Source organism: Bos mutus, chromosome 22, assembly GCF_027580195.1.
Source record: "Bos mutus isolate GX-2022 chromosome 22, NWIPB_WYAK_1.1, whole genome shotgun sequence".
In the NCBI taxonomy this organism is placed as follows: domain Eukaryota; kingdom Metazoa; phylum Chordata; class Mammalia; order Artiodactyla; family Bovidae; genus Bos; species Bos mutus.
In genome coordinates this window covers 68,890,158-68,907,067 of record NC_091638.1, presented here as the reverse complement: position 1 = coordinate 68,907,067, position 16,910 = coordinate 68,890,158, and the positions used below count along the sequence as shown (strand labels likewise).

Below are 16,910 nucleotides of genomic sequence, written 5' to 3'. Positions count from 1 at the left end.
GTATGGACCCTTCTCCCACCTGCAGCCCCAGGGGCTACCCACTGTCAGCCAGTGGGGGGCAAGGTCCAAACTCCAGAGATGTAAAAGGGGCAGAGACCCCGGAGTTAGGCGGAACTGGGGGAAAATTTGGACTCAGATACTGACCCACCTTGAGACCTTGGACTAGCAGCTGAAGCTCTTCCCACCCACGAATAACATTACCTCCCCCGAGGGCTGTGTCAAGGCTGTCCCCCCCACTCCCCACGCACATGCAGCCACCACCTTTCTAGCCACTAGAGGGCAAAAGGATGCTCCCACTTCGGGATTTGTCCACCCCCAGAGTCCGCCTGCCAACGTAGGAGACACAAGAGACTCGGGTTGGATCCCCGGCTAGGGAAGATACCCTGGAGTAGGAAATGGCAACCCACTCCAGTATTCTTGCCTGGAGAATCCGATGGACAGAGGAGCCTGGTGGGCTACAGTCCATGGGGTCGTAGACTCAGACACGACTAAGCACACACACAGGCACTGAGAGAAACTAAGGTCCGTGGCCAGTGGGGCCAGAGACCAGTCATCGCTTTCAGGGCTGGGGGCTGTCCCCTGCCTCTGTCCCCAACCTGTTGGGACGTGAGGGTGAGACAAAGACAAGCCGCCTCAAGGAGCTCAAAGTCATGCTCAACTCAAACCTTTGGGCGCTACTTACCAGCTCTCATGGGCTCCAGTCTGGGCCCAGATCCCAGCCCAGAGCTGAGACCAGTGTCCCAACAGCACCCAACCCGAACAAACTGCACAGGACCGTTGGATTTGGAAAGTTTTGTTTTCTTTTCCCACACATTTCCGGGGTTGGGGTGTTTTCCAAGACTCAGACACATTTGTTAACAAAGAGAGAAAAAAAACTGGGGGAGCAGGGAGCCTGTGGGCAGAGAAGTGACCCCAGCAGTCCGCGGGCTATGCCTGGCTCCCCCTCTTCCCTGCTGCCCGCGCCCAACGGGTGCCACAGGCTGCTGCTCGCGATATCTAGATTATTTGTCTTCAATATATATCTGCATTTGCCTTTCCCCTCCCACCCGCCCCCCACCCTGCTCCTCCAGCAGCTTCCCCATCAATGCACGTCGCCCGGCGGCACACAACAGAGCAAGTCTTCCCAGGCCCGAGCCCCTTCCCGGGGCGGGGCACCAGGCAGGCCCCTCCTCCTGGTGGGCGGAGCCAGGGAATCTAGAGGCCACCCAGGCCCCGGCCCCGCCCCGCCCCTCTATGGGCCGCTCCGCCCACCCTCCCGCCCTTCTCCCACCGACTCTGGAAACCCAAAGGGAGGAAAGGAAGGGAGAAACCTGACACACACAAAGGAGAAGTGGGGAAGGAGGGTGGGGACTGAGAGACACAGCAAGCCTGGGGTGGGGACTGAAGGGCTCGGGGAGAGAAGGAAGGCAGGAGGAACAGAGGGAGCAAGAAGAAAAATGGAGGGAAATGAACAGGACGAGTAGCGGACACTGTACAAAACCCCCAGCCTTCCTTCCCGCCCAACCCCACCAAAATAAAACTACCCCCCTTAAAAAAATAAATCAACCCAGGGCTGTGAGCACGTGCCCTGTCCGGCGGGCGCAGAGCTGAGAGGGACAGACAGCCCCAGGACGGACGATAACTCCGCGCCGGACAGCCGGCAGGAGGAAGGGGACGAGCACGGGGTTTTCCTTTCCTTTTTCTTTTTTTGCGTTTCCTCTTCGTGAGAGAAGTCTGAGGCAGCCAGGGAGTGGGTCCCCAGGGCCCCGGCAGGGAGAGGGCCGCACCCTCCTCCCGGGCTCTCCCGGGAGGGGCAGCTGGCAGTGGGGCGCGGTGCCGGGGGCTCAGACGTAATACTCCTTGTCTTTGTTCTTCTTGGCCTTGCTGGGCGTCTTGGGGGCGGCCGGGGCCTTCTCTTTCACCACCGCCCCGTTGCTCTGGGCCGAGTTACTGATGTAGTTCCGGCTCTGGTCCACCTGGTAGGAGCCCTCGTCGCGGTTGCGGTACTTGTACATGGCATAGAGGAGGATGAGGATGCAGAGCGCCGCGGCCGCCACGATGCCCACCACCATGCCCGTGGTGCTGCTGGACTCCCGGATCACCTCCACCGCGCCCGGTGGGCCCCGCTCCCCAGGCCCGGTGGGGTTGGCTGTGGGCAGATGGGGGAAGCCGGGAGCGGAGGTCACGCCGGGGCGCAGGGGAGGGGGCCTCCGCGGCTCGAAGGACGTGGGGGCCCCGGGCCCCAGGGGTGGGTTTTCCAGCAGGGGCTGCAGCGGGTCTCGGTGGTTCATTTTGCCCGCTGGCAGGTTGGGAGCCGGGGCGGAGGGGGCGAGCAGCACCCCAGGAGCGCCCGTCGCCCCATCTGTCCTGAGGTTGGGCCGGGGAGCGGGCTTGCGCGGGGACAGGAGGGTAGTGCGGTCCGTGACCAGGGGAAAGGTGGTGTAAAAGTCCTCGTCGTCCGTGGGGGGGAGGCTGGAGTCAAAGACCTCCCCGGAGGCAAAGCCCGAGGCCTCGATAGGTTCCTCGCAGTCGCTGTCGTCCTGCTCGGCCTGGCAGGGGCCCCCGGCGGGCGGGCGGCGGGCCGCGGGCGGGGGCAGGGTGTCTTGGGTGGCACCCACGCCGGTGAGGAAGGGGTAGAAGGTGGGGGGTGGGGGCACGAAGGGGGATCGAGTGGCCACGGGAGGGGGGTCTAAGGAGTCCTCCGTGATTATGGGCAATATTAACTCTCCTCCTAGAACAAGAGAGAGAAGAGAAAAGACAGGGCGTCAGCGAGGGCCGGGGCGCAGGCGGCCGGCACAGAGAGAGAAATAACAGCCTCACACACCCAAATCGGTTCCAATTGGCTTTGGCGGAGACTAGAGCGGGCTGGGCCCGACCGCCAGCCGGCCGGAGCCCTGCGCTTTAAGCGGGCAGCGGCTCGGATGCTCTGGGCACCCCACGCACGGGCTCTGTGGCTCTCTGGGTTTTGGTTTTTTGTTTGTCTTAAGAAACCAAAAGGAACAGAAAGGAAAGGAAATAGAAAAGAAATGGAAAAAAACAACAAAAAAAAACTCTACTGGTTTAAGGTTTTAAAAACAGATACAAGAGCAGCATTTAAACAAACCTAACAACAATATCTTTTAGGGCTTTTTCTAGATTTTTCTCTTTTTTTGCTTTTTTTTTTTTTTTTGCTTTTGTTTTTAAAAAAGAAGATAGCATACCACGGAATTCAGGCAACTTACATCAACAAATAGGCCGTGTGATTTTAGCATGAAGAAAAAAATTACAAACAGAGCTGTGTAAGCGGGTTCTCCCGGAAAAAATAAGAAAAAACAACTTTTCCGTACAACGTTTCCTGTCTATCTGTTTGGTATCTCCCTCCCTCACTCTTCTCTCCCTGAACAACTAGCTTCCTCCAGAGTACTCTCCTCCCTCACTTGTGCCCTCTCCCCCTCATTAAACACAAAACTGAAATGTGCACAGTGAAGGCTGGCATTGAGGAATGTTACCATAACTCGGTGTCCACAGCGTCGGAGGGAGGGAGGGAGCAGAGGGAAGGGGGCTTGGGAGGAGGTACAAGACAGGCAGAGGTGTAGGAATAGCCTCAGAGGTTAGAGGACTTGGGAGGGGATGGTCGTGGGAAGGGGCTTTGAGAGCTAATTGCAAGTTGGCCACAGGGAGAGGAGAAATTGAACGTGGGACGGGATGAGGAGTGGCAGGGAGTCACAGACACACCGGAGGAGGTCCTATCCACAGGACTTGGGAGTGGTAGTGAAAAGCCATGTGGAGTTAGGGAGGTGAGGAGAGACGGGAGTGAGTGAAGGAACTGGGCAGGAACACATGATTCTCGAGCTAACCTAAATCCCCAACTTTCTCTTTCTTCACCCTCCACCTCTGACCCCCACTGACTTCCCCCCTCCCCCTCCCCAGAACCCCCATGGGCCGCCAGGACCTGGCCAGGGCTTGACTGCCTCTGGCCTTCTTATTATTGTTAAAACAATAATAAAACAACGGAAAGAAGAAGAAAGCAAAAAAAGAAAAGAAAATACATACACAGCCATCTGGGAAGGAGGTACTCACTAATATAGGGCCCAGGAGAACTACGGGGGAGGGCCTCGGGGTTGGGAGCCTAGGTCTGATAGCTGGGGTCCCCTGGGTAGAAACTGCAATTCCCATCAGCCCTGAAGAGTGAGAACTACAAATCTCATTAGCCCTTACAGGGGTGTGGACCACAATTCCCATCAGCCCCTGGGTCAACAACTACAACACCCATCAGCCCCCTGGAAAACCCCTCGCAAACCAAAACACTGCAACCCACTGGTCTGGGGCCCAAGGGAGCTGAGCCCCGTCTAGGGGGCTGGTGGAAGCACTCCCTCCTCTTGGAGAGGCAGCTCTGGGTCTGGTGGGGGTGGTAGGTTTCTCTTCTAGTACTCCTTCCAGCTCAGCTCAAGCCATGCCCCCTATCTGAGTGCTTATCTCTGATCTCTCTGCAGCATTTGATCTATACAGATCACACCACAAGCCTCCCACCCCGACTAAGGGAAGCTTCTCAGGACTCCATTGGCAGATCCCTCTGTCCCATGCAGCCAGGTCAGCCATGTGCCACCACCACGTCTTGGCACCTCTTCTCCTCCTCCCCCTACCCAAAGTGCTCTGGTCTCTACCCTGCTGTTCAAACACCTCTGTTGATCCTCTGGATCACAAGCTCCAGCAATCTGGCAGAGCCATCCTTGGTCGCAGTAGCCAGCTCAGCCAAGATCTTGCTATTGAACTCACAGCCTCGCCAAGCTCCTCAGACTGCTCTCCCCACCAGGATCTAACCTTCCCCTGGGCAGGAGCTCACCTGCACCCCAGATTGTAAAGCCTCTGAGCACCTGGCCTTCCACAGGCTCAGCCACCCTGGAAAACTGAGCCAAGAACAGAGAAGCATGTTCTGTGGGGCTGGGACTGTCCAATACCAGCTTGTCATGGAAGAGAATGCTGAGGCCTGGAGTGGGCAGGACTTCCAAGCGTCAGTGTCAGGCTACTTGAATGGACTCTTCTGTCTCTTCTGTGGCTCTTGGAGGCCAGGGAAGGGTCATGTCTCACAAGGAGCCCCAGAAGGCCTGACTCGTCCTCCCCATGCCTGCAGGAATCTGCTAGGCTGCTTACCTCTTGGCTTCGATTTTAACCTGGGAGGCCAAGACCTGTTCTATCATGAATTCCTATGTGACTGTGGGTAAGTTTCTTTCATTTTCTGGGCTTTATAACACTAGGGTACTGGGCTCCAGGCCCAGAGTGAGGCCAAGGCCTGGCTCCCAGCCTAGGGATGAACACAGTTGGTCCCCCATCCCTACCTGAACCCTACACCCACCAAGGATAGCCCAGCAACCTGGTCCCTGGGTCAGGGGCAAACTCAGCTGTTAGGTCTGAGGAGGAGGCTGGTAGCCCATCAAATGGTGACATCTGGGCCCAATTATGACAAGGCTCCCTTCCCTGCATGAACCCTGAACACATCTGGGGTACTCACTGCGGGCCCACACCACTTGCCCTCATCCTGACCTTTTGCCTTCTGTTCAGAGCACCTTCCCTGATATCTCACTCATACTTGAATCCAACCAAGGACCTCCTCTTCCAGGCAGACCTCCAGATGCTCCTCTCTGCCCTGGATGCCTCTGACACCATGTCCCTATTCTGTCCTGGAGGCACACGTCTGGACTCCCTGCCAGGAAGGCCCAAGGCCCATCTGTCTCTCCCGAGTATCCAGCACTGGGCCTGGCAGAGAGCAGGGGCTCGCTGTGTTTCGACCAGGGAAGGGAGGAAATTTCATCAGACGTTTCCTCTGAGCCAGGCCAAGCTAGGTATCTGAGCCAAAGGGCTGGGAGCCCCTCTCATGGGCCCGAGCAGCTGGCTTCTGAATATCTTTCCTCCACAGCGCCCCCAGGCAGCAGGCACTTCTGAGAGTTCAGCCTGGCAGGAGCTGCTCCATGGGCCCAGCTCTCACCCACAGTCTCCTCTACCTTCTGTCTGAGACTGGGCCACCAGTTGTTCTTGAAGACTTTAAGATCAAGGCTCGTCCTAGACAGGCTTCTCCTTGACAAGCTACCTATAGCTGGGGCTCCAGCAGAATGCCAGGCCCACGACATGGGACCAGGAGACCCATGCTGGAGACACATCACAGCCCAGAGGGGGCTTATCAGGCCAATTAGGGCACAGATCTAGCTGTCTACCCTCTTGCTCACCCCCACCCCACTAGATGAGGGTATTCAGGGGCCTCAGGCCTTGGATCACAGACAAGTCCTGCCCATCCTGAGTCCCCCACCCCACAACCATTTGCTGTAATTCACTGGTTAAGTCCTCGGGGCACACAGGCTCCCAGGATCCCCCTGTGAAGCACCCCACTTCCCTGATCCCTGCCTCCAACCCCTCCCAGGCCTGGTCACATTGACCTCTTGCCCCTGCCCTTCAACCCCAGCCACTTCTTGCCTCCATCTCCGGGGTGTGGTCCTGCATCCTCAGCTCCTCTGGGGCTTTCCCCTGGGTCCAAGGCCTTGAGGGCATCTCCTGAGGGTGCCCTGCCCTCACCCACAGCCCCCGCACTGCCACACCTGCCCCTTGACGCCCCCTTCTCACGGCCCTGAACACAAGCCTCCATCCCCCACACCATGTCCCCCCTGGGTCCCACAACCCCTACCCTCTCCATAAGACAACACAATATTGCAACCCCACACTGCCTTCCTTCTCCAGCACCCACTTAAGCCAGCCTGGGTTCTGTGGCGGTCAAGTCACACTCAAAATATGGTACCGCGTTTTTCTGAGGTCATTCATCAGTCCAGAAAGGGTCAGGCAAGCTTGCCCCAGTGAGGAGTTAGTGGGGCCTGGAGGAGGGGAGAAACCTTCAGAGACTCCTCACTGCAGAAGTCCAGCTGGGGGCTCCCCAGGTCGCCGTTCCCACTGGGCATCTGGGGTGCGGACTCAGGAAGACACATGGTGCCTGGAATCCTGGGTCCAGTTCTACTCCAAGGGTGCACACTGGGATGGGGTGCCCCTGGGGGTCTGATAAGGGCCCTAGACAGCCTTTCTCCCGTCTTCCATTTCAGGCAAATGCAGCATTGGGGGAATATTCACAGGAGCATTTATCATAGATACCACTCACCCTCTGCTCCTCAACTGAATTTCAGTGCATGGCAGTCCCCTTACTAAAGGGAATTCCATTCTGGCCAAGGAGATCACAAGCCACTCCCAAGCACCCTCCCCGCCCAGCAAACCCTGGCTCTGGGGGCTGCTGGCCTGGCAAGCCAGACCCTTTCTGCTTTTAGGGCACAGAAGGCCCTTGACTGGAAATCTAGCCAAGAACTCCATTCCCACCCAAGCAAGATCTGCCTACCCCCAAAGAAGCATCTAGAACTGAGGCTGAGAGAGACGAAACAATCGGTTGCCTGAGGCCTCATCCGCCAACCCTGGGTGCCCTGTCCAGGCTGTGACTTTAAGAAGGCCACTAGTCCAGCATTTAATGGGGATTAGAAAAACAGCAGCCTTCAGTGTGGCCACAGCCCTGCAGGCGCATGGTTTGGCAGATTGTATCTTTGTGCAAAATTGGAAAAAGCCATCCTGTCTTGCTGGTGGACACAGCCCCGCTCCAGGGTTCAGGACACACGGCTTGGCAAGCAGAGCACTGGCGAGATTTCAGCCCTTACTCACCTGTTCCAGCAGAGAACAATCTGTGCAACTGTGTGCAGTGGCCTGAAGGGTGCCACCCCTCCCCATCCGAAATCCCCGCACAGCAAGGGCAAACAAGGGCCAAGGTGGAGTCAAGGTCTGAGACGGTGAGGCGCATTCTGTGTGCACACACGTGCACCCACCCCTTTGAGGGGTCTGTTTCTGTGCACCTGGGCACGTGTCTCTAAGCATGTGTGTGCATGTGCGTGCAAACATGAACCTTGATGGATCTGGGCACATGAGCCCACATGACAGCGAGTCTTAGCGGACGTTTGAGCATGTGAGTGAGTCTGTGCTCTGTACGTGGTTTGTACGCGGTTTGTACGTGGTGGTCTGAGCTCATGTGTGCCCGTGTGAATGCATGAATCTGTTCCTGAGGAGATGCGAGCCTACCACCAAGGGTCTGAGCACATGCGGTGTGCCTCTGTGACCACCTCCTTTCCTCGGGCACTGAGACTACATTTCCCAGCATCCCTTGCAAGTAGGTGTGGCCATAGGAGGGAACAGTGGGCAGTGCTAGTACTGGCCCATAAACACTCCAGGATGCGAGTCTTTGCACTCTTTCTCCTTCCAGTGACCTTGCCAACCTCGTGTTGAAATGGAGGAGCCACAGGTTGGAGGACCCTGGGTTCCCCGAACACTCCTGCTAGTCACCCAGGTAGGGCTTCCCCTGAGTGAGAAACTTCCCTTAAAGGACCCACTCAGATTCAGGGATTATATGTTACAGAAACACACATTACCTTCACTAGTACAGACACAGCCCCAAGTGGGTGTCACATTAACAAAAACCTGTGGCCCTCAGGTAACAATCCAAGGAGATGGATTTGGAGGCTGGAAAGATGCAGGACCACATAACGCAGCCGCAGGACAGCTGGCATCTTGGATTAGGACACGCCTGTGCCTGCTGAGCCTGAGGCACTAAGGAAAAGTGCTCAGAAAGTCAGGATGGCAGGGCCGGCTTTCACCTCCTGCATTCAGTAACATGTTACAAAAAAGAGACATCGTTAGACAAGAACTGGTGGGTTCGCAACAGAGATGAAGGGACCAGAGAGAGCCCAGAATATGAGGCCTGCAAATGCCAGAAGAGCCGCTGCCCCCCAACCCCAAATCTTAAGAGAGAAGAATGGAGACGGCTTTCAGGGACAGTGGCCCAGTGACACTTCCGCTTGAATAACAGGGTTCAGCCTGGCTTCTAGGATCAGACTAAGGATGCGGTTCCCCACCAATTGTTCCCAATGCCCTCAAGATAGTCACCGCTAAATTAAGAGAGAAGACAGAGAAACAAGGAGATAAACAGGCTTGAGAATGATGCCTAGGAGAGAAGTCTGAGTGTGGGTCCGTTGACTGAGCCTCAAAACAACCTTTGGGCCCCCAAATATGCACAGGAAGTGGACTGTCAAGGCTGTGGGGCCTCCAAGGAGGATGCTTTCGCAACACCCACCCAGAGATGGCCATGAAGGATAAAGGACTGGGAGGGACCTGCCAGAGGGCAGCACCAGGGCTCCAGACAAAGGAGAGGAAAGTTTCTCCAGACAGCAGAACATGGTATCAGGGGTAACATCCCCACCCCTGAGGGCAGAGCCTCGAGCTGCCTGCTGGCTGGATCTCCCAATACTAGGAGCTACAAGCTGCTGTGTGCCCTCCATCCTTTCCTTTGGATGCAGGGTTTTATGGTGGTGGTTGTCTCTGGTGTTATGGGTGTGTGGTCAATGAGATCAATTATCCTTTTAGTTAATGGGTATCCAGACCACATATGGGTACCCAGGAGCTAAGTCTGAACCCTATGGAGAGGGTCCATCTTGCAGACATACTCCCCTCTGAGAAGACTGTTCTAATCAAGTTGCAGGGAGGGGGGCTTTGGGTGTCCCCCTTGGGGGTGGGTGGGTGTGTTCAGTGGGCGGGAGAGAGTGGAATGCATCATTTGTGACCCAAAGCCCAGACTGTGGCAGATAAATGGCTAGCTGGTCACCAAATCTGTTTTTGCTTCCTCCTTTGAGCACAGCAGGGCCATGCCTCCCAGCCTTCCTGGAAGCTAGGCTGTGCCACGGGGACGGTGCTCTGGTGGGCAGCATCAGCAGGACCCACACGCCCCTCTCCCTCCCAGGCCTGGCCCATAAACCCTCCCCTTGTGCCCCTCCCCATTCATCCCCTTCCACCACAACTAGGGAAGTCACGGTGCAACTTCAAGGTGGACCGAGACTGACTCTGAATCAGCGCTTGGAAAACAGCTGCTCACCCATCAGGAACAGTGTTTACGTGAAGGAGAAGTCAATTTCTGTGTGTTAAACCCTGGTGTTGAGAGCTTGTTTGTTGTAACAACTAGCGTTATCTTAAGACAGGCTAGAATCTGAACACATCTGTGCCTCTGATTCTGAGCTAGATGTGTGGGTCTGAGCAAATGGGTCAAATGCCTGTGGAACTGAGCATGTGTACGCCTCTGAGGCCCCGTGTGCACATGCACAGGAGCAGAGCCTTGGAAGGGATGCACATATGTGGGCTACGTGCATGAGGCGGCTTCTCTGGGTCTGAACGTGGGGGTTTATGTGAAGCCGAGTACACATGTATGTGTGGGTCCCTGTGGTCTGTGTGCTCACACGGTGAACAGGAAGCCAGGCATTGTACTGCGTCTGAAGATGTGTGACTGGCCAGAGGGTCCACGGATATGTAGGTGTCCTTCTGTGTGTAGCTGCGTGTGTATCTCTGAGTGTATGAGTGAGTGTATGAGCAGCTGTGAGCGCCCACGTGGGTCAGTGTTGACCTGACTCTGTGTGTGCACGTGTGTGTACACCACTGTGGGACTGAGTACGCATACACATGCCTTGAGGGCTCTGAGCACATGTGTGTGTCCGAGCTCAAGGGCCCGCAGGTGAGAATGAGCTGAGATGGGCCTTGAGGAGCTCCTCTCCCAGGTGGTGGGGGAGGGGTGCAGGTCTGTGGGGCTGGAGAAACGTGTGTCTGTGCGTGAACCCCTGGGTCTGTGCACACACAGCTTGCCTGAGGATGTGCACACACACACGTTCAGGGGTCTCAAATGAGCACACACGTGGTACACGAGGACATGCCTTTGAGGATGTGTGCATCTTAGTGATCGTGAACAGATGTGCAAGTGACAGGCTGAGCCTGAGTGTTTGCGTGTGTGGAGCTGTGACACTCGTGCACCTCTGTGAGCCTGGGGTAGACATGGACATCCCTGAATTCACATGCCTGTGTGTGCACACGTGCGCCTGCACCTCAGAAAGTTTGCTCACGTGGTGTGTGTGCCTACTCAGAACACGCACATACACATCTGTGAACATCTGCAAGTCAGAGCTCACACAGAGGATTCTGTGACCTGAGCACATGAGTGAACATGTCTGTGACACAGGTGGATTTGTATACGTGTGTGTGCCTCTACGAGCTGAGTGTGGATGTGGAATTCTGAGAGTCTCAGATTCGTATACGCATGGGCCTTAAGGGTCTGAGCACACGGGCATATGTCTCATGAATGCCTAAAATATGCAAGCTTCTGAGCACGTGCATGTGATTCTGAACATCTGGTCTACCCCTCAATAGCTATGCACATGCACACTTCAGTGGGGCTGTGAGTGCATGGATGTGCAGCTCTGAGCACCCACGGCTGCCTTTGTGGGTTAAAGACATGCTGCATGGCACCCTCGTGCAGTTGGGCTCATGTGTGAGTGTGAAAGCTGTGGGTCTGAGCAGGCAGACACCTATGAACCCGCATCTAGGTGTGGAGCCCTAAGCACACACATACAGGACTGGGGCTCTGAACACATGTGTGTGCTTCTGTGAAACTGTGTACATCTGTGGGGGGTTGTCTGTGTGTGCCAGACTTCTGGCGCTCTGAATACAAGCACGTCCGTTTAGATCTAAGCACATGCATGCCTCTTTTAGCCTGGGCACAAATGGCATGTGCCCTTTAGGCTTGAACATATGTGGACCTGTGGAAGTGGACATGAATGAGCTTGCCAGTAGGTCTATAAATGTGTGTGCCAGGATGTGGGCGTGCCTCTGGTCAGACACATGTGTGCATGTAGCTCGGTCCCTCTGTGGGTCTGAGCCTGTGCATGCGCTTCTGTGTGTCTCAGGGGCGAGATCCCTACAGGCCAGGCCCATAACACAGGGTGTGGGTCAGGCCGGCTAAGACAGCGGGGCGTGTTGGGTCACAGTGCCTGCTATGCAGGACATGGTTTCCTAAAGGCACTCCCCCTAGAAAGAATCAGAACACTGCATCCATCAACACAACGCCCTTCTTTGGCTAGGCGGCACCCTCACTAAAGTGACTGTCAGATGATGGGTTCTCCAAGCTGGGGTGCCTGGGGAGGGAGAATGGGGTCTGGGCTCTGTGGAGGGGCCCAAGTCGATGGAAGGTGAGGAACATATCAGAGATGACCTGAGGCTTCACACCTGGAGCCCAGGGAGGAGGATCCGGCAGGTGAGAGAGGTGCAAAGAGCCTGGGGCCAGCCCCTGAGTAGCTGCTGTCTCTAGCCAGGCTGCTTCCATCTCTGACACTGACCTTGGAGACCAAGGAGGCCTGGTGTCTGCTGAAGAAAAAGCCTCCACACTGGGGGCACAAGAGGGGTTCTGGCCCGAGCCCCTCCCCCTCCAGGTGGGAGGTGTCATGGTCTAGAGACCCCAGAGTCATCTTGGCCCTTGTCTGGCCTCCCATCGAGATGAAAATCCAATTTAAACATTTCAGAGCAGCGTGAATGTGGAGGTGCAAACACATGCGATGCACATCTCAAGATGGGTTCCGTGGGTTTTCTCTGGATGCTCAGCATGCCCTCTGCCCACTGGCCCTCTTATTTTTAAAGGCTGGCCCACCAGACTCTCCTCATCCCCCAGCCTCCATTCCTCCTCCGCCCTCCATAGTCCCCTCACAGACTTGACCCTTTGATGCAGGGAAGGCAACTAACCTGCCCACTCAGCTCTGCCTCAATCCCTGGTCCCAACACAGCCTAAAAGCGCCCAGCCACCTGCACACACGCTCAGCGTCACAGCCAGGCCCCTGACGAGATCCTGGGTGGGGTTGGGAGGCCCGAGCCTCAGTGGACAGTGCATGGCCCCGGGATGGCCCTGTCTGTTGCTGTAGGATGGCCATCTGCAGGGCCCAGGGAAAGCAGAGACTTCTCCACTCGCCCCGGCAGTTCACATCCCCAAGTGTGCAAACGTGTGGTGGGGCCAAGCAGTGCCTTTTTCTCGTGACCACACAGCCTTTTCCCCAGAGTCCCATCCCAGGGCTCCCATGGGACCCTGCAGCACAGCCCCTCCTGCAGGCCTGAGTGGGAAGTTCTGTGTCCACCTACAGGAAACCCCTTCAGTGACTAGTCTGGGGAAAAGTGGGGTGCGAGGAGGGTGCTATGTCAAAGGTGCCAGAGTCCCACAGCTTCCCAAAGCAACAGTGGGTGTGAGGGTGCATCCCTGAGCCAAGATCACTAGAGAGACGGGGGAGCCCCCCAAAGCAGAGCTTCCCATAGTGGAGGGCATCTGTCCAGAAAGCACTGTTCTGGCTATGGGTGTGAAGGCCTTTCCAGCCCAGTAACCAGAGGCTTCCCGAAGTCCCTCAGGGCCCAAGACTGCCAGAACAAACCCCTCACTCTAGCCTACTGAGGGACACAGGGCGGTCAGGCATTAGCCTCTGGGCCTGGTGGGCTGCGCCCCAGAAATCCCTCACCCTTGGTCTCTGCCCCAAGGCTCCAGGGTCTTCTGGCTCTGCCCCCACTCCTTCCATTGAATGGCCACATTCAGTCTTCTTCCATGCCTGCTGCAGCCCACCCTCAGCTTGAGTGGCTCTCCTGTGGCTGGCAGACCCCCCAGGCTCTCCCCCAGGCCAGATTCACAGGCTCTGCCCAGGTCACACTGCCCACCTCAGCTGACCCTTTCACCCCCTCCCCCCGACCCCAACCCTGCAGGCACCTGCCCCAACCTCCAGCTTCCAGTACCAACAGCCCAGCCATCAAGCATTGCAAAGTAATGGGGAGAAGTCTCTGCAAAACCCAAGCAAGAGATGAAGCCCCCGGGGGCTCAACCAGGCCACCACCAAGGCCCACGTGCTCCCAGGGGAAACGTGGCCACATTCAGTCTCCTTCCATTCCCGCTGCCGGCCTCAGCTCCTCCCAGCTGCCACCCACCTGCACACGTGCACCCACTGTGCTGCTCCACACCCCACACTTCTCAGCTGGCACCCAAGCCCACCCCTGCTTTGCCAATCTGGTCTCTCTCTGTGGGGCTGCACCCTTCTCTCCAGCTAGAAGCATAAAGCAGAGGCCTGGAATGCCTCCTCCAGGAAGCCTTCCCTCCCAGCTCTGCTCTCCTCCCAGAGCAGCTCCCCAGGCCCAATCTCCCTGGGGACCTAATGCCTGGCTGGGGCACCTCCCACCTAACTGCCCCAGCTTGGCCAGGGAGCCCCGGGATTGTCTGGCCACCTCCCTGAGACTGGGAGTGAGGAGGGTGCAGGAGCCAGCAGAGACCTCCTCTTTTAGTGACCAAGAGAACCCTAGACCTCAAGGACTGATGGGAATTGCAGTTCTGAACCCAAGAGCTGATGGGAATTGTAGTTCCTAGGCCTGCATTCCCCATCCCCATACTCCATCCCCCAACACCCCACAAGGACTCATGGGACCTGAAGTTACTCTTCTTTCTAGGGTAAATTCTCCCTCTTTCCCTCTTGGCATCCCTTGGCCTTCAATCTTAAGACCCCAAGCTAAGGACCTCACTACACTACCTCTGAGGGCTGGGGCACCAAAAGGCCAAAAACTGCCTCACCAGGGAGTACCCATGGGGCCTGGTGGCAGTGGCAGGGAGAGGAAGCTATCAGGAAAAGTTAAGGCCTGGCAAAGGCCTCTGGGGGGCTTGGGCTGGGGGCAGGACAGTCGCCCCCCTCCCCTCAGCGTCACAGTGGGCCCGGGGCAGGGGAGGGGGGAAAGGCACTCACCAGTACTGGGTTCACACTCCTCCAGGTCCTCGTCATCACTCGGGCACTCAGCCGAGGCCACCAGGAGGTCATCTGTGTTCTGGGGGGCGAGAGGAGGGTGGGGGGAAAGAGGAGGATTCCAGGGCAGGTCAGCAGGCCCCACAGCCACCTCCTGAGTTGTGGGACAGGATTGGGGGTGGGCCCTGGGCAGAGACACCTGGTCTACACCCCAGCTCTCTCATAGTTTGCTGGGTGACCCAGGGGCCTTCACCTCCCCATGCAAAGTGAGACTGAACAGCCCTGTCCTGCAGCAGCTCCCGTGCTCCTGGGGATCAATGAAACAGCACATGTTGTGCCTTTTATTTCTGGGAAGCTGGGGGGACTCAAGCCAGACCTGTGGCTGCCAGACCAGAGCAAGGGGCTCCAGGGGCAGCAGGGAGGTGAGGCACGGGGGCCTCTGGAGGCCGGCATGGGCAGAGCAGGGCCTGGGGGGTTTCTCAGTTCCAGCCTCACCACCCCACCATTCTCATCTCTCTTTCAACCCCCTTCCTGGAGCCCGGGAACCAGGCTGCACACAATAATTAGGGCTGTGGTTGCCATGACAACAGGAGTCGACTTTGTCAGCATTTTCTCTCCTCCTGATTGCAAAGAAAGAGAATCCCCAAGATGAGTGAGTGTAAGGGGAGGGGGGACACACAGGGGGTGACAGGGAAGAAACCCAAGGAGGGAAACCCAGACTCCAAGCAGGAAGGAAATTAAAGACTTCGGGTGGAGGCAGAAGGCCAGGCCGAAGGCCAAGGATGGGAGGAGTCTGGGCTGGGTAAGGGGTGAACTGGTCACATCCCGCTTCTTCCCCACCCCCTGATCTCAGGACTCTGCAGCCCTCACCAAAGGACAAGGTGGGGACTGGAAGACTACTTCTGCTTCTCCGCCGGCCTGCAGGCTCCACCACACAGCTGTGACCCTTAGAGCCCCACCCCTCTCTCCTGCCTAGACGGTCTGCCCATCACCTCACACTGAGACTGGATGCCCTTCTTGCCATCAGGCATTGAGCATGGCCAGTGCCCAAACTTGGCCAGAGCCACGCCTTTTTCCCAGGGCTCCCAGCTCCCTGGGGTAAGGCCCAGCATTCAGGTCCCCTCAATTTTCTTGGCTCTAAAGGCAGAAGGGAAAGGGGTTCAGGCTTGACTCTCTTCCCTGGACAAGGATGTCAGCCAGATCCAGGTCCCTCCCGCACAGACTGACAGGGATGAGGGTATGGGAGCTCAGAGAGCCCAGCCCTCATTTACAGAAACGGAAGGCAGGCTGGTGGTGGAGGTAGGATCTGTCCCCGTGACTGACCCAGACCCTCCCTCACCCAGGATGACAGAGGTCCCGCCAGGCCCAGAGGCCCGCAGCCATGGGCGATGGGGAACAGGAGTGGCTTGGGCAGGGAGCAAGGTCCCTAAGCAAGATCCAGTGTGCCAGGTGCGAGCCGCCACCCTCAGGCCACAGCAACAGCTAGAAAACTCAGCTGCACCTGGGCTGCCTTGGTGAGTCACATACGCTCAATCAGCTTTGGCCACCAGGAAAGTCAGGACTCTCCTGTCCCAGCAGAGCCTCATCCTCAGATACAGCCCCCTCGGGTGCTCCCCTAGGTGCAAGAGGAGATAAACTCAAACCTGACCCGGGGAGGGTATAGCAGGTGGGGCAGGCCGGGGGCAGGGAGGTAAAGCACCAGGGGACTGTCTGCACCTGCCTGGCTCTGACCCACAGGCACGGAGGACACTAAGGCCTGCTACACAGTGGTGTCTACTCAAGGTCACACGGAGAGGGCTTGTGACGGGAGCGGGCCGGCAGTCCCACCACAAGGACACCGGCTATCAGGAGAGGCTGCCCCGGCCTCCACCAGCTTCTGGAGAAGGGCTGCCACCACCAGGTGAGCCGCTGACACCTCCAGGGCTGTCGTCTCTGTGCCCTGCCCAGAGCGGTGCCATCCTGGCTCCCTCTGTCTTCCCCTAGATGCCCACACAACACCGAGTATGGCCTTCAATACTAGGCAGGTAGCAGGGGTCATTCCATCCCGCAGGCCAATGTGGTCTCTCTTGGGCTTCACCCGTCTCTCCAGGTAGAAGCATCAAGCAGAGGCCTGGAATGCCTCCTCCAGGAAGCCTTCCTTCCCGGCTCTGCTCTCCCCCTATAGCAGCGCCTCTCTCATAGGCTGGGGGTGGTCTTCCCTGGTCTAGCTAGGGTACCCAACTTCCCCTCAACTCTGGGAATGGCCCCCCTAGAAAGAGTGGTCACCTCTACATCTACGACATCCCTGGTTCCCAGGGTGACAAGCGCTTCAAGAAAGGAGAC

The 16,910-nt window shown here is 57.3% G+C and overlaps 1 protein-coding gene across 5 annotated transcripts in view; it reads right to left on the bottom strand.

The window, feature by feature from the left end:
* Window positions 1–1,081: 1,081 nt before the first annotated feature.
* The window catches only part of NRXN2 (neurexin 2), a 103,068-nt gene continuing 87,239 nt past the window's right edge, over window positions 1,082–16,910 (bottom strand). For 3 of the 5 annotated variants that reach the window (XM_070359310.1, XM_070359307.1, XM_070359306.1), the window contains 2 exons: window positions 14,592–14,670; window positions 1,082–2,710 (listed from right to left, as the gene is read on the bottom strand). In XM_070359310.1, the coding sequence (XP_070215411.1) occupies window positions 1,824–2,710; window positions 14,592–14,670 (966 nt within the window). In that variant the 3' untranslated portion in view covers window positions 1,082–1,823. The remainder of the gene's footprint in view (window positions 2,711–14,591; window positions 14,671–16,910) is intronic. The other 2 variants (XM_070359309.1, XM_070359308.1) reach the window with 1 other exon arrangement.